This window comes from Cygnus olor, chromosome 1 (genome assembly GCF_009769625.2).
Source record: "Cygnus olor isolate bCygOlo1 chromosome 1, bCygOlo1.pri.v2, whole genome shotgun sequence".
NCBI lineage: Eukaryota > Metazoa > Chordata > Aves > Anseriformes > Anatidae > Cygnus > Cygnus olor.
In genome coordinates this window covers 111,626,886-111,650,303 of record NC_049169.1, presented here as the reverse complement: position 1 = coordinate 111,650,303, position 23,418 = coordinate 111,626,886, and the positions used below count along the sequence as shown (strand labels likewise).

Below are 23,418 nucleotides of genomic sequence, written 5' to 3'. Positions count from 1 at the left end.
TCAGGAACAGGAGTTGCTTCCAAATCTTTTGTTTTTGCTACACTAGCTGGAGCTGCTTCCAACTGTCCTGTGTCCATGATTATTTGGGATTCAGGAGTCCCCGCTGAATGTGAAGAACTAAAAGCTGTTTCTGAAGCTGACACACATTCTGGAGTAATCTCTTGACCACTTACTGCTACAAAAGGCTCAGATGCTGAAGTTTGCTCTGCATCTTTCTTCTCAACAAGTATGTCATATTCCTGAGCCTGATGAGGAACTCTCACATCCTCCATTTGTTGACACTGCCCCACTTCTGAATGTTGTACTTCTGCAGCCACTTCACGTTCCAGCATTGTTTCCAGACCTTTTGTGTCCCCAGTTTTTGGAACTGCTTCAGAAGATTTCATTTCAGCAGCACTCAACACTTCTGGAGCTTCTTCTGTACTTTTCCATTCTGCAGTAGGTTTGGCTTCAAAAACTGCTTGCAGATGTTCTCGCTTTTCAGCATGCAAAAATTCTGGAATAGCTTCTGAATGTTGTTTTGTTACAGTGAATGTTTCTGAAGCACCCTCTAAAACATTCATCACTGCCACTTTTTCAGATGTTTGTGAAGCTTCCAAATCTTGGATATCCATGCGTACCTCAGACTCTCTGACTGTTTCAGAACCTTCCACTTCTGCTGTTGTGGATTCTTTCATACCTTCCAACAACCTCACTTCTCCGGCTTCTGATGCTGGCTCCAAATATTTTGCCTTCATTCCTTTCTCAGTTTCTGAAGCTTCTTCCAAATCTTTTACATCAATCATAGGTGACGCCTCAAGTTTTTTTGTGCCTGTTCTCCTTGTTGCAATTACATATTCTACAGTAGGTCCCTGAGTTCTCACATCTGTTGAAATCATAGATTCCGAAGTTTCTTTCAAGTTTCTCACTTCTGTCACTGTTTCTGATGCTATACTTATTTCTGCTCTTGGCAAAGACTCTAATACTGCTTCTGAATCACCTACCTGCTCCTGCAAAGGTTCTGGAGTAGTTTTGGAATACTCTGCTGCTTTGACAGCCATGTTCTACTGCTGTTTCAATTTCGTTTGGCTTACGTCCAGTCCCATATTCTACAGTTGCTCCCAATTCTTGCATGTGTACAGATTTTGAATTTGTTTCCGAAGTAGTCATTGCTACTCTTTGCACAGGTTCTAGTACTACTTCTTTGCTCATTTTTGCTTTGTTCATATCTTCCACCTCAGATACCAAATTTGTTCCCCAGTCTTGCACTAATGTCCTTGTTTCAGATCCCACAGCCATTTCCAAATTTTTCATCTGTATTAAGCATGACGTTTTTGAACTTGCTTCTGCACCTTTCACCTCTGCAACTGCCTCAACTTCTGACAAGTTGTCTAAACCTCTCACTTCTGTAATGGCAGAACTTGCAGCTACTTCAGAATCCTTTATCTCCCCTACAACCACATGCATCATTTCTGTAACTGGTTCCTTTCTTACATGCGCAATCACCGATTCGGAAGTCCTCTCTGACCTTTCTTCTGCAGCCAGAAGTCCTGGATTTGCTTCTAAGACTTTACTGCCAATTTTGGCTTCAGAATACACACTTCCTCCTAAGCCCCGTGCACCTACAAGGGCTCCAGGCTGCAAGACTGCTTCCAAAGTTTTCATCTTTGCTCTACCCAGAGACTCCGGATCTCCTAAATCTTCTGAAGCTTTTGTAACTCCCATTTGCAAAGACGGTGAAGTTGCTCCTAAAGTTTTTGATTCTACAACAGTCATTGGTCTTAAGACTCCTGCTGGACCTTTCATTTCTTCTTTCTGCAAAGACAGGGGAGTTGCTTCCAAACCTCTCATGTTTGATTCACTCTCAGAAATTTTTGAAGCGTAAGTATTTTCCAGTTGCAGAGTAGCTTGACTTGTTTCTAGATCTTTTGTTCTTGTCACTGTCACAACATCCATGGTTGCTCGTGGACCTTGAAAACCCTCCACCATCTGGATTTCTGGAACTGTTTGGGGAATGAGAGTCTGCACAGCGGCTACGGGTTCTGAAGTTGCTTGCAAACCTTTTGTCTCTGCAACCACATTCACATCTGTCAAGCCTCTCGTTTCTGTGAAGACTTTAGGTTGCAGGAACGCTGTTGCAGAATCAGGAGTTCCTTCACCTTTTGCTATCATACCTGGAGGTTTCATGACTGTTTCCAAGGTTTTTGGCTTTACCGCACCAACTGGTTCCAGAACTTTCTCCAAAGCTCTCACATTTTCAATATGCACATAGCCTCCAGCTGGTTCAACAGCCTTCACTGTTGTAACAGCCCCTGCTGCTAGGGTATTTTGGCACTTTTCATTTCCACCTGGGTTATAGCAGTTGCTGTAGATATTTTAAAAGAATGTTGCAAAGCTGCATCTGGGTCTGTTTTATTTTTAACATCTCCCATCATAGCTACAGGTTCCAAGGCTGCTGCCAAGACGCTTGAACTTTCCATGGAGCTGCACTGTGCCACTCTCAAATTATCAGATAAAACTGGGGGATTCAGGACTGGTTCCGGAGTTCTACTTACACCCCCTAATTCAGTTGCTCCTATAATTTTCACTTCTTCCATGGCCACAGACATGTGAGCTGCCTTCACAGTATCGAGATCTGCCTGATTTGCAGATCTAGGAATTGTTGTCACATCACTTGTCAAAGACACAGATTCTGAAGTTGTTTCCAACACTTTCACTCCTCCCTGGGCCATAGATTTTAGAGATGCTTCTGAATATTCCAGCACCCCCATGGTCTGAGATTCCAAAGCTTTTACTTCCCCAGTGCCTTTAGACCTCAAAGCACTCTCTGTACCTTTTAGTGCTTCTGTCATCTCTGAAGGTAGAACTGCTTTCTGAAGTTCAGATTTGTTGGCAACTCCAGATGGGATGCTAGACGAAGCGTTGCTTCCAGTAACGAAAAGTCACCCTTTTCACTCACATTAACAGCTACAGGATAAATATTTTCGTAAGACTGTTTAATTTGTTCTTCTCTAGTGCAAATTTGAGCTTGAGTCATACTAGCATTTTGTTGGATATCAAATTGGCTGCCTTCTAAATTAAACTGAGGATCTGTTGCACACAAAGTCCCCTTCTCACTTCCAAGATTTTCTGTAGATGGCTGAGAATCAGTTCTCAAATGAGAAACAAGTCCTAAAGCTTGTCTATCAAGCTCCTCACTTGCTTTTAAGCACAGTTCTTCTGGCTGCATCTGGACAGCCAGATTTGCATCTCCAAGTCCTCCATGCTGTACGCTCAATTTCGAGCTTGATTTCTCTGGCATCGAGTGAGAAGCAGGCTGTAAGTCTGCATGCTCTCCATGACGTGCACTCAACTTTGACTCCTTTGGCTGCTTTTTATGCTTCTTCTCTTTCTTCCTTTTCTTCTTCTTTTTCTTCTTCTTCTTGCTTTTGTGTTTTTTGTTCTTTTTTGATTTTTTTCTAGGAATTTCATCTTCACCTTCAGCAGTAGAGCTTCTTTTTGTAGACTGAGTACTACTGTTCACAGTATTTTTGTCTACATCTAGAAAAGAAAATGATATTTTCCTTGTAAATATTATTAAAACTACATTTAAAAAATCTTTTAGGCTAGTAACCAAGTACATGGAAAAAAGGTACAAAAAAATTAAACTTAGCACCCATGCCTTCTTCACTAAACTACTATACACAACTGGCATACACTCCCTCTTCTGCACTCTTACCTTTCCTCTCAGTAATCACTGTAAGTAAAAATAAGTAATTCTGCTTTCAAACGGCTAAGCGTTTTTGGTCAGCAACACAGTTCTACTGGGAACACGATGCTTTCCAAGAAGTAGTTGGATAAATTTCCACCTATATACAACTCGGCGGTGCATTCTCCCAGGAGGCCGAAGACTTGTTTTGTGTTTTTAAACTACATGAAGCTGCAGATGGAAGTGAAAAACTCTCATTTTCCAGACAAATGATCTAAGCGGTGGCACATTTAGCATACAAAACATGGCCAGCCCATTACCTTCTAGTATGCTCTAAAAAGTCCTATCACCATAGCTTTTGAGTGAGTCCAATACTATGAGCGTGTTAGAATTGATCTAAGCATATTCACTAATTAAGTTCCTCGCTGACTGATCAAGTTCTTCAAGTGTCTTTGGGGAACCAGCATCTAGTTTCCTGATTCCAAAGGGGCTTTAAGACATTGCAGGCAACTAGATGCTCAGACTGGACTGCAGTTACTGTGAGACGCTGCCGATATGCAAGTACCTAATAAAGTTTTTGCTTCAAACAGAAAACTAACTAATAAATTCGGGTGACTGCAGAGACAGCCAGCCACTGACATGGAAATGAAGAGAAAAACTGGATTTCAATCACCTTTTAATTCTATACCTCATTTCCTTATGAATTTAACCCGTGTTAGGTTCTTACCCTTCTTTGGATCTAGTCCCATGTTTTCATGAGAAAAACACTTCTTCTAGAGGTAAATTGCTGCAGTCTTTGTTAAATATGAGATATATATTAAAATCTGCATGTTATCTTAAATTATTACTCTTATATTAGCCAGCGCAGCAATATGGGTTCTCCAATTACAATCTAGCTGTGATCACAAAGCATACTCTTTGAAGTAAACAATGCAAAATCATTCAATGAACGATAATATCCTATAAACACATACCTCAGGTAGCTTTAAGAGCTCACATATTTTTACATAATATACACTTTAACAAAAAATAGCATTTCCACCAACATTGCTGAAAGAGTTGCAAACAGAGTCAAGTGAACTTTTCTGCATAGCAGTTTCAAATAATCCCTAACTGTTGACTAACAGTAATGTTAACTCCTTTTACATATGAACAGTGGGAATATTTACCATAGGTTAAGGTTATCAACTTCCAGATTACTATGTCTCACATATTTACTACCCTGTTAACTTGCCTCATTCTTCTACAGCAGAACAACAAAAATACAAACAAACCAGATGCCAGCCTGAAGTGCTACTCGTACGGCATACCTGTAAAAGACTGCTGGAAATGCTCAAGGTAAACAAGCCACTATACACAAAAAGAAAGAAGCAATGCCAAAATGTTGCAAATAACATCTTTGAAATATAAAATTTCTGTCACCATTTTCTATACTGCCTCTTAAAAAAGAGATTTAAATCTGGAACTATACTTACCAAGTACATAGCAGCCACCTATATTCTAAATTCGAAAAATTAGAAGTGGAGTAATTACACCCTTCCATCTCAGTGACTGTCCCCATTTGGAAATTTTAGAGAAAAGACTAGTCCCACGAGAAGAGATACTCAGATTCAACTTTTTGGAAGAACACATCTAGTAATTTATTGATGTTATGAGACGGCTATATAAAAATGGCTATATAAAAATGTATTTTAAAAACGGCTATATAAAAATGTATTAACCTCTGGTAGTTAGTTAGATTGCAGTCTTCATTTTTAAGGTAATTACATTATTAATTTTAAAATGACAGAGCATCTCACTCCAACAGAACAGTTAGTCATACAGTTCTGAATTTTAGTACATATGATTTTTAGAAATAATCTTATAAGCCGCACCAAAATAACGCAACAGTCTTTCTTATCCATATCAGTACCAGCTTTCTTAATAAGAACTGAATACTGAGACCCTGAAGCAGGTATATAAAGAATAAACCACAAAACACTTCAGATGTACCAACAAATATTTTTTTCTACACATATAGATATTATACATTGTATCATTATTGTAATGGACAGAAAAGATATTTTTTTTCCATATTAAGTAATGCTTTCATGTATTAACCAACTTCATTTTTTCAATTATGTCTTCTCTGTCCATTTGCAGTTGTAAGTCACAGAAGACAAAAAATACTTAACGAATGTTACAATAAACACAACTTGTCCGATGAAACTCAGTGAGAGAATCAGTATTGAAAAGTATGTTTTTGTCTCTGTAAAAATGACTTGATTTTAAGAACTATGACAACCTTCTTAAACAAGAACGTACTTGCCAAATGTGTTTTCATTTACCTGATTTGCACTGCAGTTCTGTATCAAGGGCTCCAGAGAGCACTTCCTCTATTTTCTGCACTATCTGATCATTCTGACGACTCCCAGCACCAGCAACAGTGTCATCTGAAGGGTTGGCTTGCTCAGCTGGGACTGTGTCACCATTGGGCTGGCCTTCTACCTTTCCACTAACCAAAAAAAATATCAACATAATACAAGCAATTTTGAGCCTTTTTTGACTTTTAATTCATACGCATTTATTATACTCAGCCCTTCAAAGTAACATTTTAGCCTCCTGAAGAAGCCACGCTTTCAGTGAAACATCTACTTTTTGATTAACTTTCACTTGTTTGCAACAGAACGCCTCGTGCCAACGGAATACAAGGGAGCAAAACGTTCTCAAACGACCCAGCCCCCGGGGGTTTGTGTATGAACTGAAACGGACTCCTCAACTCCCCTTGCAAAGTAACCATACAATCTCCTCTAGCAGATTTTGCTTGCTTGGTGAGATAAGGCTGCGAAAAAAAAAAAAAAACTAGGCGAAGTTAAACGCAACGAGAACAGCGTTACAGACCAGACGGGCGCTCGCCCTTTCCCCTCCTGCCCCTGAAAGCGAGGCCAACGCTGGAAACCCGTAAGCCAAATCGGGTGCGCTCCCGCCTTCCTCCCCCCGTTCCCTCCCTCCCTCCCTCACCGCCTCCCCCGCAAGGCCGCGACCCCCCGGCCCCGCCATGTTGAGGCGAAAACGGGCCCCGGCCCCCCCACCCCCCCCCGGCCTGAGGCGGGGCCCGCGCACCGCGCGCTAGGCCCAGGCCGCCTGGCGAACGGCTCGTTACCCGCCGTGCTGCTGCTGCTGCTGCTCCTCCTGCATCTCGCGGAATTTGTTAACCACGAAGGACCGAAAGATCTGCTCGATGTTAGTCGCCATGACAGCCCGGCCGCGCTGCCCCCCCCCCTTCCTCCTCCTCCTCCCCCCCGCGGGGGCTCCGCTCTCCTTCCTGCCGAGCCGCGAGGGCCTCCGCGATCCCAGCACGCACCGCGGCGGCGGCAGGCCGCGAGCCGCGCGGTGACGCGCTCGCCCGGACGCCGCCTCCCCATTGGCTAGAGCCCTCCAACGCGGTGACGCAGCGCGGGCCTCGGGCCGGCCGCTCTAGCGCTGTGGAACCATAGAGCCGGGGCCCCCCGCCTTCCGGGAAGGGGGGGCGGGGGGGGCCGTCTCGTGCCTCGGCGGAGCCCGCCGCCCCCTCCCCCCGCGCGGCAGCGCCGCCATGTTGTGCGCTCCCCCCCCCCCCCCCCACGCCGCCGTCTCCCACAGCGGCCCCGCGCCCCCGGTACCCCCCCCCACGCCACCGTGGGCAGGCGGAGAGCCCCCCCCCCCAGCCTCCCCCCGTAACCGCCATAACGGCCCCAACCGATAAACGCCAACCGCCGTCCCTCCCGGCCGCCCTGAGGAGGGAGCGGGGGGGGGAGCGGGAAGGCGCAGCCGGGCCCCCCTTCTCCCCTCACGCCGCGATGGCGGCCGGCGGGGGGCTCGCGGGGGGAAGGCCGGAGGCGGCACTCACCTCGCCGGCGGCCCGAGCGGCTGCGGCGGCGGGGCCATGGTGGGCTGAGGCGTGCGGCCGTGCGTGCCGGCGGGCTGGGGGCCCGTGGGGGTGGGCGGGAGCGATGCCATTGGTCTCCATGGAGCGGGGCCAAGCCCCGCGCCGCCGCCGCCGCTGCCGCCGCCCCGTGGGTAGAGCGCAAGGCGGCAGCGCCGAGCTGAGGGCGGGGATGAGGGGGTGGAGGGGGGGGGGGCCCGGCGCTGCCGCGCTGCCCCCGCTCACTTCGGCAGCGGCTCCGTGCGGAAAGGCGCCCTCCCCCCGCCGCAGGGAGGCCGGGCAGCCCCCGGCTGTGACACGCACGTGTGCTGCGGGGCCGGGCGGGCGCCCCGCGAGATGGAGGAGAAATTAAAGGAACAAAGAAGAAGAACGCCGCGGATAAGTGATACCTGAGCGACAGCCGGCCTCGGCTTGCCTTGAGGTGTTTCGCTGCAACGACGCAGGAATCAGTTTGTCCCGAGGCCAGCCACCCTTCGTGCTGCCCCCCAAACAATTCTCCAGTATATACGCATCCAAATCATCCTAAATCCTGTATAACAGAATAATCCCAGAAGACTCCCGACTCCAAAAGCCCATTTCTCCCCCAATGGACTTTCTTCCACTGTCATGAAGTGGTAACTTAGGGGCTTAATAACTTCAGGTCTTTACTTCCCCGGAAAAAAAAAAAATAAAATACCTCAAAACCTGTTAAATTGTCGCTAGGATCTTTATTTGCGACATCAAATTCAATGTGGTTATTTAATTTATTATAATACAAAGCAGTTATATTGAAGAGGCACTTTTCCAAATAACAGCACCTTTCACGCCATGCCAACATTTATATATTTTAGATACTACTTTAAATATGGTATCTAATTTCTGGTATTTAATGAGCTAAACAGTGAAAATATTTCACTTTAGATTTAGATTCCCATCGTGTAAATGGTCCTGTCTAGACCAGCCATTCTTTTAGCCCAGTGCAAGCAGAGATATTCTACATAGGAATAGCATTGTTAGCATGGATCTTGCCATAACAACACGGTTTTAAATACTTTCAGCACAATGTAACTGTAACTCACCCCTTCCAAGCAATGCCAGCTGTACTTGGAGCACAGAGGTCTGTGTGCTGTAACTTAGCCTGTATTAGTGGCTTCTGACAGAAAAGCAGGGATCACACCCCTCATGTGGGCTCAGAGGAATCTCTACCATGAAGCTGCCCTCAGGAAAGGGACCCTTCTAAACTAAGTTAATTCATTCAAAGAAGCTTAACTACTCTGAAAAGCCTACCAGTGTAGGCCTCCATCCCTACTGGAAAACCATGAAGAAAGGTACAAAAAAGCCGGGGAAGGTTTTTAATGCATGTATCTTTCACTCTGGCTCCATAAAAATGAACACAAAGTACTAACTACAAATGCCATTATTGACAGAAATGAGGTTTCACAGCCCCACAGGAGTTACTATTCCTGCTCTCCCTTCCAAGATGTTTGTTCAAAAATAAATAAATAAATAAATAAATCTTTGTTATGCACCTTAATTCAATTAGGTGCTAAGTCATCTTCAGATGAATTAAGTGAACTATTTTACTTTGATCTTGTCAAGACCAGAGTGATGATTCGTGACACATTTGCTGTTCAATTTGAAAACACATTATTATGGGACTACTCATTTTAGAGTATTTATTCATGCAACTGTTCCTTAAAAAAAAAAAAAAGACATAGGTGCACTTAAATATGCAAACAATATTTATTAAACCGATATTTCATAAGCTAATTTCAAAGAACAATGATGTTTTCACACAAATTCTTGGGGAAAGGGAAGGAACGAACATAAGGATCAAATCTGGTTTCATTACAGACGGTATTGTTGCACAATTTTAATGCTAAACTGGACTAAATGTTGCCCAATGTTCTTTGGTTTCATGAAGTAGCAAGTTTAACAAAATAGACTAAAGGGTTGCTCCTATCCAGTACTTATAAAGGCACATTCCAGCTGAGAGGATATAAAAACAAAATCAGTCTTTGCAAAGTACCATTCAGCTAACTTACTAAACTATCACCCTTGCACTCTGGAGCCACACTATTTTCTACATAAAATCCTAAGAACAGTAATTTACAGGTAAAGCTTTTCAGCTAGATCTATCGCCTGCCCGGCCCAGCTGAGCACATCCACCAGGCAGCAGCCCACTGAAGCCAAAAGTGGCAGCAAAGCTACAGCAACCCCAAGATGAAGGTACTCCTAGATGGGACGAATTTACACGCAAAACCCAGTTCCTGGGCCTCCAAGCCGCAGCTTTTACCTCCCTTCCGGCCTTCCCCGCTCCTCAGCCCCCGCCCCGGGCCCACCCGCCGCCGCCGCCATTTCGCGGGGCGCATTGGGTACTGTAGTTTTGGGCGGCGCGGCGGAGGATGCCTTCCCGGTCCCTAAAATCCCCTGAAGGAACGTAAGTTTTTCTTTTTCTACGCAGAAGGGCGTCCTCTGTGGGCCACGCGTGTCGCTCGCTCTCGGTGCCGCTGCTGGCGGTGTTCGCCCCCCCGCAGCCCGGCTGAGGGGGGCGGCGGCGGGCTGAGGCGGCGGCGGGGCCATGTGCTCCCCGCTGCCCGCGCGGTGAAATGGCGGAGCGGCGGCGGGGTGCCTGGCGCCTCCATCAAACCCCGGCTGTGTTTAGTCTGGGCCTTGCCTTTTCCGCTCATGTGTAACGACAGACAGTCATGCGAAGAGTTAGTTCTCAACGGTTGTCTTATTTTTATTTAAGCTGCGTCTCCTGCCCAAATTTACTTCTAGGGTGCTTGAGTTGTAACGTTTCTAAATGTGCTGCGATTTTAAGTGTTTTAAGGCACACGCAGCTGCTATTCATACATTTTTCCCTGCTCTGTTTGGCTTTGCAAAAGTGGCGAAATATTTGCTTTAAAGTAAATAATAAACTTGTAACTTCTCTTGTTTTGGACTTTGGCTGACTTTGATTCTTTCCCTGCTGTTTGCAGAGCTGGGCGCTCACCAACTTTAATATTGGCTTTTTTTTCTTCTTTTTTTTTGTGATATCTTTAGTGGAAACTTGACATTAGTGATCACGTTGGTCTATTTTCCCATGTGCCTGGTGACAGGATGAGGTGGAATTGGCTAAAGTTGCGTCAGGGGAGTTTACGTTGGATATTAGGAAGAACTTCTTTACTGAAAGGGTTGTTAGGCATTGGAATGGGCTGCCCAGGGAAGTGGTTGAGTCACCATCCCTGGAGGTCTTTAAGAGATGTTTAGATGTAGCCCTTAGTGATATGGTTTAGTGGAGGACTTGTTAGTGTTAGGTCAGAGGTTGGACTGGGTGATCTTGGAGGTCTCTTCCAACCTAGACGATTCTGTGATTTATTCTGTTATTCTGTTATTTGTAAGTATTTGTAAGTATTTGGAAGTGTAAGAATGCACATTCTTTACCTCCATGGTTCCTTCTGGTTGTCAGCCAATGGATGGTGAAAGACATTGAGCACTTACAGCTCTGTGAATAGTCTGAATTGTCAGAAGTTAGTGCTTGGGGTAGGGAATAACACTTTAAGGTTCTTATTTTTCATAGTGAGATTTATGGTGATCTTTTGCCTAACAAACACGGAATCCAGCTCTTTGGAGGATAACACCTGTCTCACAGAGTCCCAGTGCAGGCCATGGAAGATCTGAGGCTTATTCTTGGTTCTCATGCAGGCGTTAAGCATGGTCCTCTAGTTTCTGCAAGAGTGCGAAAAACAGATAATGATAACTTGTTTGTTTTTGTAAAGCTATCAGTTGCACTACACAATGTTCCCAAGCGAGAGACAGAAGTTATTTGTAAATGAAAAACCACGAGCAAAAGAAACGTATTTAAACTCAAAGCTATAATTAAAAATCAATTGCCACTTGATTCTGGAGGCCTCTGAACTCTTTAAGTAACGCTTTATGGTATTGAAATCTGAGGAAATTAAAAGTTACAGATCTGAGGCGGCATCATTTTCGTTGAGTAAGAGCCTCAGGCCACCCTAATCTAAGCTTGCAGCGCCATCATCGTGTTTTGGCTATTCTGCCAGTTTAAGCACCATGGCAGTTTGTTTCTGTACCTTGCATTGCATCAGCAGAGCTGCCTGCGTCATGCCTGGCATGATGAATTTACGAAGGAAACTGATACCTATAGAATTAAAAAAAAAACGTGGCTCCCCTTTTACCCCTGGTCTGATTCCCCAGTCTAACTCCCCCTGTGACTTGTAAACAGGCTGGTGTGAGGTGGAAACAAGCAGTTAGGTGAGAAGGTAAATTGTGAAGCAGCGTTTGCAACCGTGTTTGGTTTCTGGAACAGTCAAGGTGGTCTGAGAGTGCTGTTCCAGACAGCTGAGCCGATTACCAGTCTTCTGCAACAAAAAGGAGCTCTTTTCACCTGCTTCTGCTGATTGCTTTGCATGCTCTGTGGTGATCACTTTATCCCGCTGGGAGTTAGCTTAGCTGACTAAACTGGCAAAAAATTATTTCCTTTTTGTTATTATTACTGTATTGAGTTGTTTACCGTTGTAGTCTTAGTTTTCCAGCAATATTTATTGGCTTTGTGATCCAACTGACTGCACACATTTGGCACCGGGGTGGGAGAGGGAACGAGAGGCTGGAGGTGGAGAAGAGAGTTGGAACCAATGGGAGGCTGTACCAGCAAAGACCAGCGTAAGTCAATTGTGAAACACCAGTGAGTGAACCTGTAGCCTGCACATTTCAGCCTCTGTTTTCCTTGTCCAAGCTTGAACATGGTCCAGAAGTTGGCAAAGGTTCCTGAGAAGACAGCTGGAGCTCTCCTCGTCTGTACTGAGATCTTTATGCACTCGTGGCATTCACCTCATGTGTATCAAGATCTTCGTGCATTCGTGACGTGCAGTGGACTCTACTTTCTATTAAGAAAAGGCTCAGGCTGCTGATAAGAGTGTTAGTTCAGAAAGCAGGAAAGCCATGTTCAGCCTGAGAGGATTTGGGACCATGCTACCTGGCTGCTGGCAAATTCAGGAACTGAGTAAAGGATGCAGATTCGTGGGGGGCCGTACAGCAGCAGCTCAGCTGTTGAAGCTGGGAGGAGAAACGCCTAGTTTTGGTTTATGCTCAAGACATTCTTTCAATATTTTATCCCGTTATCGTTCTATGAAAAAAAAATGCATAAATTGTCCTGACTGCTAGGGCTGGAACCTAATACTACACTCAGCAGAGCAGCAGTTGAATTGCAGAAACCTTTCAATTTTGTGTTATTCCTGTGTCCCACAGGTCTTTATTTCGTCATTATTCTCTTGCCTAACTTCAAGAGAAAGAGTCAACTTTCTCCTTTAGCACAAAGCTAAGTGGTAAGAGTTTTTTCCAGGCACTGGGAGGTGTGGGTTTGAGCCTTCTTAGTGATGCTAGGCTTGGATTCTCTATATGTGGAGTAAGTGCTATCACTGCTAGGCCATGTTGTAGCCAAAGCTCTAGGAAGGGTAGGAGTTAAGATGCTCTGGGCTTGGCTCATATATTTAGTGTAAAGAAAAGGTTTCCACAATCCCAGTGTAGCAAAGTTAAGGTATTGCAGCTTTTAAATAGGCAGTGGCTAAGGTTAAATGGTAGTCATGCAGCGATGCAATAGATTGCTGTTGCCTAAAAGGTAAGTCTTGCATTTATGCCATCCTGCCTAGGCATGTTGTCCCATCCCTTTGTTTTTAGCACCTCTAGTACTTGGCTGATTGCACTGTTAGTCAGTTCAGCTAGCAAAAATCTGTTTTGTTTTGTTGTTGTGTTGTTGCTGTTTTGTTGCTCAGATTAGTTTTGTGAAAGAAAAGTTAATTGACTATGCTCAGGTGAGCATCAGCACCAGTACAAGGAAAAGGAAAGCACATCTGGGTTTAAGACATCCCTTCCAGTGACAATGAGGTATACTTATGGGTCCAGCTGTCTCATGAAATGCCATCCTTTGTGTTGGCTCTAGCCTAGCATTGCTCTGCATGCCAACTTTAATCTGGTGTTCTGTGATTTGCAGGTTTCCAAATACAAAGCCTTAGGCGAAGCTCCTGAGCCCATATTCTTTTCACGTACTGAAGTGTCTTATTTTTCTTCCTGAAAGTCTTTGTATCCAGACACCCTGAATCATTTCTCTAACAGTTACCTAATTATTACTGATTCAGAAAAACAATCCCGTTGATTTCGGAGTAATAATGCATGTGAGTATTAATGCATGTGTAAGTTTTGCAGCAGAGTGTAAACCCACTTGAGCAGCAGATACGATTTTGTGAAGGTTTGAAACACTTAGGATGCTGCACCATCCAAAATTTTAGATATACCTAAATGCTAACATTGTTACTTCATCCTCAATTCCTATTTTGTTGAAACTAAGACTTTAAAAAGTATCTTTAAGAATACTTTTTTTCTGACACCTTTCTTTTCCGCAAGTTTTCAAGATTTCGCTTATTTGTTTACCACAGCAAAACACTATACCCAGCTCTATCAGTCAAGGCACAGATAACCCAGCAGCATTGGAGTTTAATTTAAAGACACTGTCTGAAGCAGTACCTGCCACCAGTAATGCCCTTTAATTAATGTTTGTGCTATGTTGCATCCATGTTATTTAGCTACACCTTTTTACTGCTTTCAGTTAGTTAGGGGTGAGGCAATGAGGCAATGATGGCTTATTAACAGACTCCACCTAGCTGAGATAAATATTTAGGTAACTTGCACCATGCACTTATGACGTGAAATTGAAACCTGGACAGTAATAGCTTAAGGAGTTCATGTTTTCTTACACTTACAGAGTTATCTTTGTAAGCTGTGCATTAACGCAGCCACGGAGCTCCGTTTAACCCCCAAGGCTGCACACAGGATCCGTTCCAGGAAGAGCCAGCGAGCAGCTCGTGCCCCTTCCCTATTAACAGCTACTGAATTTGTAGCCTCATTTCACTTCTGCCTGTATTTGAAATCTCACTGTGCCTTTTGAAGGAGCCAGACTGGGGAAAGCTGTCAGACATTGGTTTTGCCTTGCTCACTTTGTTTTCCTCTGCTCCACAGGCCCTGACCTAGTGGAGGAGTTGCCCTGCTTCTTAATGAGCCCCAGCTTTGTGGAGGATAAAGGTCTCTAGGCTGATGCTCTTCCCTGCTGACTAGCTGCTGGCAACATCAGGGATAGGCTCTGGAAATCAACTTGTCTTCACTGTATCCTTGTGTCCTCTCCTCTGGATACATGGAGTGATTAGCTTGTTTCTGCTTTCCTGTTCTTATTAGCCTAAGGACTTGGTAATGGACCTTTAACTGAAATACCATCTGTCTTTATTTTAAGACATCTTTTATAAACAAACATATCTGCCTTCTTTACAAAGCAGACAATGGTTGCTTAAGGTAATTACGTATCACATTTTGGAATCTTTTTGGCTTCTGCCTCTTTATGAGAGGATTTAAGGATTTCACACACTTCCTCCATAAAAACTGTGTGGTAATCCTCACAGAAGAAATCATCTGCTTTGTGAATGGCTTTTGGTTGTTTGACAATAAATTGTTGACTCCTGGATTAGTGACAAAATTAAAAAGAAATGTCGCCTCTTGCAATTTTCATTTTGAATGCAAGATACTGCTGGGCGGCGGAGGGCCTACGTCGCGTCTTTTTAGTCACTGTGAAAAAGAAAGGCTGTCACTACTAACTACATTTGGGCCTCGTAAACTGGAATTGCCACCAGAAGAAGTTCTTGTCAAGCTACATCCCTAAATACAAGTTGCTGTGATGATGTTTGAGGGATGCACAGATTAGTTGAGTTTCTGAAATCAAAACAAATGGTTAGACCACATTTTTTCTCAAATTTGTTATAAAATGGTTAAATTTTATTTGAACATATGATATATGGCTTGTTCTGTTTAACTGTTCCCATATAACATTTTATGCCTTATGTTATTCGTTTTGTTAACTGACAGCAGTATTAGAACATGATGGGGAAAAAAAAAAAAGAAAATGATTGTTAGATTTGCCAGCATGATGAGTTACTTCAGCTGGTAACAGTGTCACTGGATCTTGAAGCCTGTCCTTCAACTGTTTTTACACAGTAACCTTAATGGAGCATGAATGTGCATCATGCACCATATTTTTCAATATTGTTGATATGCATGGACTATGCTAAGCATCTTTTTTAAACGAGCAGTGAATGTTTTGATCTAATTATTGAAAATTTTTCAACTGCAAGAAATAATTTGGATGAGACAGAATTTATTCTGCGCATTTAGGAATGAAAGGATGGGCTGCTTCTGCTCTGCAAACTTCTTGCTCCTTATTCCTCGATTGCTTGTATGTGAGTTTCTGTTCTCTCCCCAGCTGAAATGGCTGAACTTTCCTGTTCATTGGCTACCTGCACAATGTCGTCAGTGGGGCGGTAATATTGGGACAGGGGCACTACATTTTAACCAGAGGTTGCTTTTCTCCTTTCTCTTTGTGCATCTGAACTCTTGAGCATTACTTTCCTCAGACCAACAGCACATAAGGTAGAGTAAGTATGTTCTCTGTTGCGGTTTGGATCTCTGCATTCACTTCTGCTGTAGTCGTGAAAAAAATGCAGTAATATGTATGTTTCAATTTATTACTGATAAAACTTGCCTTAATATTATTATTTAATGATGCCTGTCTGTGGAAACGTGCTTGCTGGATTTAGTTAAGTGTAGGATATAGCTGTCTGCTACATGGTAAATGTTTACTCTTTTACATAGCACTCTTTTGACCTAGGTTACTGTCTTTATCTAACACATCCCTTCATTGCAGCCAGCCCCTTACTCATTTTTTTTCCCCTCGGGTTGTAATATCATAGAGGTTTACCATAACTTCACATCCCAAATGTATACCATAACTGGTATTTTTTACCCCAGTGTATTTTTCTTATTGTAAGGGATCCATGAGGCTTATAATTAAAATGCCCCTACAACTTTGCAGTCTGTATATTTTGTCAAACACAGTTCAACAGAAAACTATTGATCTCCTCCCGCCTGAAACTACAAATAAATTTTAACTCTGGTATGTTTAGTTAATAGTGAACAACTCAGTATCCATCATCTGTATGTTGTCCTTCTCTTTGTGTTTCTTTTTTCCTTATTTTGACTGGATGTTTTGCCTAAAAGTATCATTCTCTGAACAAATCATGCCTTTGTTAACAGGTTAAAATATGTTAGCAAAGGGCATAGGGTTACCATCTAAAATGCGTGGGGGCTCCCCTGAGCTGTTACAGAGGACTTGGATTTAAAAACCAGGCTCCATGTATGCCTTGCATGGTGCCCTCCGAACAGAAGCATCTCCTGCAGAGTCCAGGCTTCCAGGACAGCCGGGTTTCTCCAGGGTCCCCAGAGCCATCTGGGCAGCTCTTGGGCAGGGGCCAGCAGCTTTATCTGAGTAGCAGCTGGCATCGGGGAGAGGCACATGCCCTGCCTTATCAGTTGGCTGAAAATCTGCCGTCTGTCGTGCCTTTGGTAAGGCCACTGTTCCCTTAGAAATCTGGTTTGGGTGGGTTTTATTCCCCCTGGTGCTTAGGATGTATTCCGCACTGGGAGGGCCCTGCACACACTGGCAAGCGCCGGTCAAGGACCGGCTGCTCGACAGAAGAGGCGCAAGCAGCAACCGAGGGTTGTGCTACGTGTGCTGGGATTGCAGCAGGGAGGCTGGGTGCTGTGTTTGGCTAAAACTCTTATCTCGGCTGTGTCCCTCCTCCCAATGACTGGGAGGTGATTCGCACAGAAGGGAGGCACATCCGACCTCTTCGCTGGCCATGCGAAGTCCTTGAAATAAATCGTGCCCGTTTCCACGCAAAACTGCTTTTGTTTATTCTCATTGTTTAGAATGCTTGAAACTGTTCTAATATCTTTTTAAAAGCAATGAATGATCCACTTGGGCATAGGACAGCTGCCCATCTATAGCTGCTCACCCTCAGCTTCACTGAATAGCTTCATGAGGGACTGCTTGTCTTCTGTGCATAAAACTCTCACCTTAAACAGTGCACCTGTGTACGCAATTTGTATGTAGTTGGACTAATGTGACTAATGGACTACAGCTTATTCTTTGGATAGCTTAGGAGGTTAGCCTTTGCTTGTCAGAGAACTCCAAATAAAGTTGTACGTACTTATTTTGTCTCTTTCTTTACCATTTTCTGAATTCCAATGTTCTTTTCCAGTGTAAGCAAAATCTTCTATTCCCTAAAATTGTCGGGATGGCAATTTTGAGGTGACTTAAACCAATAAGTATGTAGAAAACACACACAGAAATAAACATGCCTTAAAAAGCAAAGGCTAACATTCAGCGCTACTCAAAGACAGAATTGTAATGTCCACGTCAATGCACTATATGTAAGCTGTGTTTACACATGCACATAATGACATCAGGAGGGTGAAACAGAGCATTCATTTCATTTTTGACCAGTTTGTTCTCAAACTATAGAAAAATCCAGGCTTTGCCTTGTAAAACCCTGACCAGCGTAAGGCTCCTTCAGTCCCGAGGGGAATTTGCGTTAAGACTCTGCTTCCCTGTTCTGTTACGAGTTGTTTTCCCTATCTCATTGCTCTTAACTTTTAACAAAGTATTTAGACATTTTCTGATATTACTACCCTGAAGTCTCAAGTTGTCCCATTTTGCTCCCTAACGTTGTAAACAGCGTTAAAACAATTAGTTCATCAGGGGGACTTTGCCCTTTGCAGGCTTGGATTTGCCAGGAACGTGTGTAAGTTACAAATCACAGCCTGGTGGGTCATAAAGGTTGTTCTGTATCACAGGCTTCAGTACAGCTCAGAACAGTTGCCAGTCTGATCAAAGGAAAAACAGGATTGCCCTGTGGGTTACTTCAGTGTTTGACATTTATTTTCTATCACACCTTATTAAGTCAGTTATCCATTTCCACACGCTTTTTTTTTTTCTTTAAACCAACAAAACCATTATAGAAACATCATTGTCTGAAACAAAGTGGCATTCACCTCTGCTGAGAGTTGCCTTCCACCCTGCAGTTAAATCTGTGAATTGCTTTCCTAACCTGGCTCTACTAATTCTGTGTTGCTTGTGTTCTGGTTTTGTGCAGACTAATGGCTGATCGGGTGCTTGTGATCGGCAGTGGAGGGAGAGAGCATGCGCTGGCCTGGAAGCTGGCCCAGTCCCCACATGTAAAACAAGTGTTTGTTGCTCCAGGAAACGCAGGAACAGCTGACAATGGAAAAATTTCCAATTCAGGTAAAAAGAAAAATTACCATTTTAAAATCCGATAACTGAACAAATAAATTGTTCCATTAATTGATCTAAAATCTGTTGGAGTGAAAGGGTTATAATAATTATTATTATTTGAAGGTTTGGGGCACGTGAGATCATATGGATGCAGTTAAGAAAAAATGCCTGAGCAAAGCCTTGTGCAACTACCACTCATTTAATTTTACCTCAGGTTTGTTAGCTAATTCATTGGATTTGGGTGGTAGAGGATACAGATGAAACTCCTGCAAGTTCTTGCAGGAATACAGCTTGGGTAGCTGTAGCAGTTCCTGCTTCCTGCAGGGAAGGGCTAATGTTTTATCTTGGTATGCAGTGCAGTTCAGCAGCTGTTTCAGCTGTGAACAGCTGAAAAGTGCTTGCAGCAAATGCCAGCACCTCTAGGAGAGTGACAGAGCAGACTGCTTTGGGTAGGAACCACTGCTTGATTCTCAGAAGTCCCATGGAAGCCGTGTGATGCCTACAACCTTTCATAAGAAAATGTTCTCACCTAAAACAGTCAACTGTAGAAAAATGTTCATTCCTTTGTCTTACTGATCTTAAGAAGTTAGGATTATTTTCAAACACTTCTGTTAGTATTGACTGCCTGTTTCAAGCTTCTCGCCTAAATGTGGTAAGCTCTGACTGACTGACTCTAACTCAAACCGTTCATGTTAATTAGTTTTCAAAATCAAGCTTAAGGTTTTTCAGATTGAGCATCCAAAAGTACATGCTGTGTTTAAACTGTACTGTCCTAAGGTGTTTGCCTGGAGGCACACAGTGAATCAGTACAAAAGCCGGGATAGTAACTCAGAAATGTCTGTCTTGTGTCCATTATATGCGAGATCCTGAAGTACTTCAAGCAACCAACTTAACTTTCTACTTGATATGTGATAACGTACAGAACTAAAATTAACATATTATACATGTGAACAAGAATTATATATCTCCATTTTCTGCATTTATATGTATGAGTAAAGTCTTTTTTTGTTACGATTTCATGTGGAAACATGAATCCCCTCATTTTCTTGTACAGCAGATAATTACGAGACTTAATTCCATTCGAATGCTTAATTATAGGAAGTTTAAATAACTTTGTTCACAATTTCTTTGAATATTCACAGTATCATAGGCAGCTTTTTTGTCCTGTTTGATCTCAGGGGAGAGAGCCCAAGAAAGAGCATGACAGGAAAGTCATGTTCTTATATTTCCTTCTCATCCCAGAAGGTCAAACAGAAATCTTTATACTCATAATAAATTGAGTCAGTGCCAGCCTGTATGGCCTGCAGAATGTTAATTTCAATATTTATTTATTTTTTGCAAATAGTATCTTTTAAAAACTGTTGCACTTTTCTCTCACCTTGTTATTGCATAAAATGTACTGCACCCTCAACAATGTAAAATATTTGAGCACCTGCTCAAACCACCTCCTTTTAATGCTTAAACCACCTCCATGAAATCAACCACATGTACTGAATCTCTTTTTTTCCAGACAGTGGCCTCACATGTGCTTTAGGAAAGAAATCCTCAGCCAGCTGGGAGGCAGGAGGAATCTAGAATTTGTGAAGAGGTTGACTGTTTTTATTTATTTTGTAATTAAAAGGAAATAATTTGTTTTATCTACTCAGGCATTTTAGTCCTAGCACTGGGGCCTAGATTTTTACTGGGTGGAGAAAATGGAAAACAGATTTTCAGAAGTATGTAAGCCCTATTATATTGTCTAAGCCTGGGCAGCAATGTCTGTGAAACTGCTACCATTGTTCCTGTGTTTTTTGTATAATCAAGATTTGGCTCTGAAAGTTCATCCTCCCCTATGGTTCATGAGATTTCCTTTAATCAGCATTGCAGTTCTGGTTCTCAGATGATTTCTGAAACATATAAAGGTGAACTTAAAACTATAAATAAACTATAATTGTAAAAAACTTGCTCCTGTCAAAGCTACAAAACAGTTTTCATGGTTAATTTGAGTCAGTAATCCTTTCTGACAATATATATAGATTTAGGTTGAGTGGCTAAATATAGTTTTATATTTGATTTATATTTAATTAGCAGGACAAATTTAGTGCCAGAAGAGTACAGAATAGCTTATTGAATCCTGAGGTACACATATGCGTGTCTGTGAATGGACTTTAGCATCTTAACACCTCCTTCAACTGCATATTAGGTCTCCACCTAACAAATACTCTTAACTTTAACTCTAGCTTTGCAAATGTTGGTCTGAGTTCCTTCTGTTTGGTTTGAAATGCATGTCTAGCTGTCATTTTGAGAAATAAAACACTGCTACAAAGATGTCCTGCTTCAGTCTACATCATGAGGAAAATGGTGTTTAGAGTTAAAATTATGTGCTAACGATGTGACTTATTCCATTCTGTTTGTTACAAGGACATTTCCACATAATGTATATCTTGTGCTATATTCACTGCACATATCTCTAGTAGATAAGGCCTGAGGCTCGTCAATTTTGGATGAAAAGCACAGTTATCTTACAGGCTCGCTCTTTTCACTGCTCCATTTCTTGTGGCTTGATGTCACAGGGAACGGGGATTGTCCCTCTGCAGTTGCCCACCCGAGCTCCCATTCTCTTCATCTGGGATCTGCTGTTCTTGAACTGCTTTCACAACAGCCTCATGATACTGAAAGACAATATTGACCTTTATGTTAATCAATACTTCAAAGTCAAGTGTGTTATGCTTTTGTTTTTGCTCTTTTGTGAGCTAGAAGTTAGTTGGCAGAAATTGCACACAAATATCAAAGGCCTTTGCTTTTTCTTTCTTACAAATGCTGGTATAACAAAGTAAATGAACTGTTGACTGGTTATCAGGAAAGTAATTTTTATTAGTGTTCAGTCTGTTATTTGCCCCACTCCACCCAAATAGGATAAATCTGTAATCAAAATGCAAGTTTCAGGTATTGCTTTTATGCCTTCTCTTCTGGAAATGGGGAATTTATTCATGCAGGGTGGCAGAAGCAAAATTGTGTGGATGCGTCTAACAGCAGATGCTTTATCACTGCCTCTGCCTTCTCTCTCCACTTCCCTGGAAACTAACTGGAAGGGGGCATAGCTTCTCTCATGCTTGCCAATATGGTCACTAGCACAACTTCACAGGCGAAACTTAGCAAAGCGTTCCAGCTCCAAGGAAGATGTGCGCTTTATTCTGTTTGCAGATTTGTACTCTGACGTGTTAGACTCCTCCCCGTGCAGGCAGCCAGTCCACGCTGGGCTACACTTGCAGCATTTTTGCTCTCTGAGTTCACGTTCCAGTTCCCTGCAGACCTTGGCTTTATTTATTCTTGATAAAAGCAGCGGAATTGCATTGCCTTTGCATAAATCTTTTATCATGAGACTTGACATTACTGTCTTTCTTGCTAGCTTTTTCTTTTGTTTACACAGTCTTTGACACTGCAAGTATCATCATATTATGTGCTTCTTTATAGAAACATATCCACTCTAGAAACCTTACCCTTAAATCCTTACCCATAATTACAGTACCTTCCCATACTAAGTTCAGCTTGATATAAGAAAAAGCATTCAGATTTTGTTTTGTTTCAGTAAGGTCACAGTTCAGTGTAGCAGGTTTTAGCTAGCACTACAGAAAGAAAGAAAAAGAAAGCATTTGCAATGCTACTACCAGTGACTTGTTCCTGTCTCCTACACCATCCTGGCATGAACATGTGTAAAGCTTCATGGTCAGTCTAATCAGGGAAGAGACTGGCTGAAATGTAGATAGATAGAGATATTTTTTTTCTGGTGAGTTGTTTTTAATTTGGATGCTTAGTGATGCTTCTTATGCTGGTAAGCAGGATGTTTTAGAGATGAGAATGGTTTACTGTATGATGGTGTAGGGGAACCTGAAACTTTTTTTCTCTCACCTTCATGAGCAATGTATGTTTACAGTGCATGTCAAACTACAGCCTTTGCTTGGGGTTTTGGTGGTGTATTTTGTTACAGGGTGCATTCATTTTTTGTAGACATGTACACCTGTAAGTCAATTTATTTATATATTCGTGCATGCCTCTGTTCCATATTCACAGTGACTTCCCATTCAAGAATGTGTGACTTATGAAAACGCTACTTTAGTGTTACGTGATAAACAAGTGCCAAGAGTAATAAATGAAGTCTTACCACCCTTTTGTATCTTTGACAGCTGTTTCAGTCAGTAATCATGCTGCACTTGCCCAGTTCTGCAGAGATCAGGAGATCAGGCTGGTTGTGGTTGGTCCAGAGGTTCCTCTTGCTGCTGGTAAGAGAAAGAAAACTAAAAATCATAGCTTTCTTATTTTAGGAAGTAAATTTTAGTCCCCATCTTTTTCCCACCACTCGACAGTGTGGACACTCAACTGAGTGTCTTCAGTAAAAACAGAAACAGATTCCCTATGGCAGTTTCCCTGAAATTCAGGGCTGTGCCTTGACAAAAATTAAATTCAAAAAGTATTTTGTGAACAATGTAATAGTTAAAATATCACTGACAGTTCCATTTCTTTCTAAGTTCTTGGGTGTAATAAAAGAGGTATGAAAGTGTTTCTTTAAAAGAACCTTGACTAGGGATTTTGTTTTCCTATGGAATTTTCTTTTTTATTGAAATAATAATCAGTTGGGACTTGGTTAAAAAAAACTTTCTAAACATGTTGATAATTTGTTTTATGTTTTTACATGATCAAGAATTATCTTCATAAAAG

General features: G+C 42.6%; 1 protein-coding gene across 9 annotated transcripts in view; it reads left to right on the top strand.

The window, feature by feature from the left end:
* The first annotated feature begins 9,319 nt into the window (after positions 1–9,319).
* The window catches only part of LOC121064113 (trifunctional purine biosynthetic protein adenosine-3), a 39,347-nt gene continuing 25,248 nt past the window's right edge, over positions 9,320–23,418 (top strand). The window contains exons 1-4 of one of the 9 annotated variants that reach the window (XM_040545345.1): positions 9,904–9,990; positions 14,565–14,627; positions 18,584–18,732; positions 22,887–22,982. In XM_040545345.1, the coding sequence (XP_040401279.1) occupies positions 18,588–18,732; positions 22,887–22,982 (241 nt within the window). In that variant the 5' untranslated portion in view covers positions 9,904–9,990; positions 14,565–14,627; positions 18,584–18,587. Of the gene's footprint in view, positions 9,780–9,864; positions 9,991–10,249; positions 10,268–14,564; positions 14,628–14,872; positions 14,892–14,958; positions 15,324–15,991; positions 16,020–16,199; positions 16,218–18,215; positions 18,233–18,583; positions 18,733–22,886; positions 22,983–23,418 lie in introns of those variants that run through there. The other 8 variants (XM_040545348.1, XM_040545342.1, XM_040545343.1 and 5 more) reach the window with 8 other exon arrangements.